This window comes from Arachis ipaensis, chromosome B02 (assembly GCF_000816755.2).
Source record: "Arachis ipaensis cultivar K30076 chromosome B02, Araip1.1, whole genome shotgun sequence".
Classification (NCBI taxonomy): Eukaryota; Viridiplantae; Streptophyta; class Magnoliopsida; order Fabales; family Fabaceae; genus Arachis; species Arachis ipaensis.
Window position 1 is genome coordinate 30,290,845 of NC_029786.2, and position 3,486 is coordinate 30,294,330.

The 3,486-nt window shown below is 36.7% G+C and overlaps 1 protein-coding gene across 1 annotated transcript in view; it reads right to left on the reverse strand.

Annotated features, from left to right (window-relative positions):
• Nucleotides 1-2,033, reverse strand: part of LOC107625212 (UDP-glucuronic acid decarboxylase 1) — a 6,482-nt gene extending 4,449 nt beyond the window's left edge. Inside the window, exon 1 of the mRNA XM_016327792.2 lies at nt 1,135-2,033. Within this exon, the coding sequence (XP_016183278.1) occupies nt 1,135-1,743 (609 nt within the window). The 5' untranslated portion in view covers nt 1,744-2,033. The remainder of the gene's footprint in view (nt 1-1,134) is intronic.

Below are 3,486 nucleotides of genomic sequence, written 5' to 3' on the forward strand. Positions count from 1 at the left end.
CCATATCTCACTAAGAATCATTCCACTCTAAGTTGGACACACATCATAAATTCCCTTGAAATGAATGTGGAACTCTAAGAGACAATTTCCTACATAATCTTAAACCAAGAAAAAGCTGTTACTCTGTACCTCAACAACGTAGTTTGTTAGATTCAAAAACAGAGTTGAAAGCCAAGAAGTTAAGATTGAAAAACATAGAATAACAATTTCTCAACTTACATAGTGCATTAACATTTTCTTTTGAAAAAGATCTAGCCCAAAACACTTTACACTAAAACTTTCACAAAAACACCAAGTAAGCAACACACAAAACAACCGTTCCACAATTTTCATTTAAAAAATAAATAAAATTAGCCCCTTAAGTTAGCAATTGACTTTAATTCATTCCAAGGACTTAACTACCTTTTGGAAGCTTCAAGGACCTTTGTTTCCAATCTTCAGCTAAAATTAGAAGTCAGTTAGCAACTTTATGATTCTTTTTCTTTTAATTTTACTTTCGTCATTGTCACAGACATCTGAATTTTATTAGCAACTATGATTGACGACTTTCTCTCACACAAGTTTTTGTCCTTGCCACCAGTATCCAGTAATTACTACCTAAGATCTATTAATGCAGTTTGAAAAACTATGAATGTCTCTTACCACAAGTTTTATCAATTTCTATGACTCAACTTAAAACCACCAAAGAGGGGACAGACTTACCTCTCACATTCACTGTAATAATAAAAATAATAATAATCTCGATACATTGACAGTGTAAAACTCATTTAATCACACCATTCTTCTGGATGACCATTTACGTGGTCAAAATAAAAGGTAGTTATTTAAGCTGATGTGGTATTACGTAATTGGATGCATGGATAAAATTGTTTTAGACTGACACTGAATCAAATTAAATTCATAATTTCTTAACGGCTTGATTTTATTACCTAAAATCTCATTAACGTAGCTTGAAAAACTATGATGGTTTCTTAGCACTAACTTTTGTACTTACCACAGATTTTATTACTAGAATTCTATCCGTTCTTGTGACTCCAATTAAGGGAAAAGGGAACAAACTTACTCTAAACTTAACTATCACAATCAATCACTACAAGTCTATAACAAAATAAATAAATAAATAAATAAGGATATGATAGTCTTGACAGGGTTATACTTGTAATGAACAGGGGAAGCAGGACAAGCAAGGTGATAGATCTGATCCACCTCCAACAGTATAGGCTCAACGACGTCGTGTCGAATCAGCTCAAACCTAGGGTTTCCAAGCAAATGTACCAAATTGTCCTTCCTCCCGGTGAAAAAATTATCCACCACAATCACCTCATTCCCTCTCCCAATAAGCTTATCAACCAGATGGCTCCCAACGAACCCAGCCCCACCGGTAACCACCACCCTCAGCCTCCTGGCGCCAATCGCCGCCGGAACCCGCCCAGCAACCGCGTTCCTTCTCTCGAGCCCGACGCCGCGGAGGTCGTGGCGGGTGGTGAACCCGCTCCGGGTGTACGGATGGGCCTCGGAAGGCCCAATTCTCGAGAGGATGGGCTGGATTATGAAGAAGGTCGAGCCAATTAGGATTCCGATGAGGGTGAAGAGTAGGCGCTGTTCTCTTAGAAGGTAGTTAATGGATCTTGGTAGGGATCTATTGTGTTTTGGGAGTTTTGGTGGGTAAGGGCCATATTGGTTTGAATTATTGTTATTATTACTATTCGGCATCTCCAGCCTGTGATTCAGCTTTGGCTTCATTCTTTTGCTTCCTTCTTTCTTTCCGAATTTAAATGCAGTGTTCGTGTGTGTGCGTAATGTAATGTGTTGTATGGGTGAAGGTAAAATTTGGAGTGGTTGCAGTGAAAATTGAAATGCTTCTTCTGTTTGTGTCGGTGAATGTGAAAGAGAGGCTATTTGGTAAAAAGAAATGTGATGTGAATGTGAAAGGGAAAGGGAAATTGAGTGAGTGGATGGGAGGGTGGTGATATTTTAGTTTTAGGAGCTGGCGTATGCATGCAAGTGTTTCAGAGTCAGGCTTATATTTTGTGTGTGTTATGTGATCTGATGTGAATTGTGATGTAATGATGTGGGGCAAATGTATTGTTCTTTTAAAAAATAAATAAATAAAAAGGTTTCTTTTTATTGAGTGTGTTGATGTTAATCGGTGATTGTTGTTGGTAGGGACAATGGAAAGCGTGAAATTGAAGATGAGTAAAGGAGTTAGACCCTCCCTGTTTGCGGCTTTTGGATGAGTTGAGTGACCAAATGCGATTAGGGTAAATGGGTAATTGTCTTGATCTTTTCATTTGCGAAATCTAATTATCATCGTATTATGATTTAAGAGTATACCCATTTTAAAATTCTTTTATATTTAGTTGAGTGTTTTTTTTTAAAGTAAAAGCTCAACACAACAAGTGGAGTATAAGACAATAACAGACCAAGTATGGACAACAGACTAAATCACACTCATGTAGCACCAATAGATACCTTCTGTCACCTTCGGCAATACTATCAACAACAGAAGGGATCCACACCTAATCACTCCTTGTAGTTCATGAACGACTGTTGAACAACCTCATCAACCCCTGTTCCTTTATTTTGAAAGATTTTTCTATTCCTTTCTAACTAAATATTCCATACAATCGTACAGAAACATACCATCCATCTCTTGCGCTCTTGTTTACCAGTTGGAAGCTCAGTCCAGCTTTAGAATTTGAGTGTTAAAGGGAAAAAAATTTAGATTCTCTGAATTTGAATTTTTATTTTAGAGAATAAAATGTAATCTCTCACCATTTATTTTATAAATAAGATAAAAAATATGAAAAAAATTATTTAAGAAGATCACACTTTATTTTCTAAAATAAAATTTAAAATGTAGATAATTCAAATACAAAAAAGATAATAGTAGTACGTGAATTTTATGCTGTGAACAGTGCCAATATCAACTACCTCACTATATAATTCTATGATTTGATGTGTTAGAATTCTTCCATGTGTTTCAAAAGTCGCACATACGTATTCATCGTGTATAACCTAGTGATGCGTAAGCATCTTTTCTTAGTAAATTTGTATTTAATTTGTTTAATTTAATCAAGAATTAATTATCTTTTAGCCACTATGGATGTTAATTTGAGTCGTGTGCAATTCTATTTATTTTAGGTAGCATTTGGCTGGATTTGATGGAGTCTCCACAGAAAAAGAGAAGAAGGCGAATGATGTTGTCAACCCTGGCCTCTCTGCACTCAAACCTGAATAACTCGAGCTACAGAAGTTCAATGGACGTGATTTTAGTGGCGTTGGAAAGCTAACTTTCAGAGCTTTCCAACGATATATAATAGTCGACACTTCTCTCCCACCAATTCGACCAAGGCTGCGCCTAACTTGGGACAAGACAACAACAACAACACGCAACCATAGGCGTGACTCCTCAAGTAAGGCGCACGAATTCTCCAAGTAAGGCGCAGAATCATTCAAGTGAACTCAAAACCATGCGGCCAAACT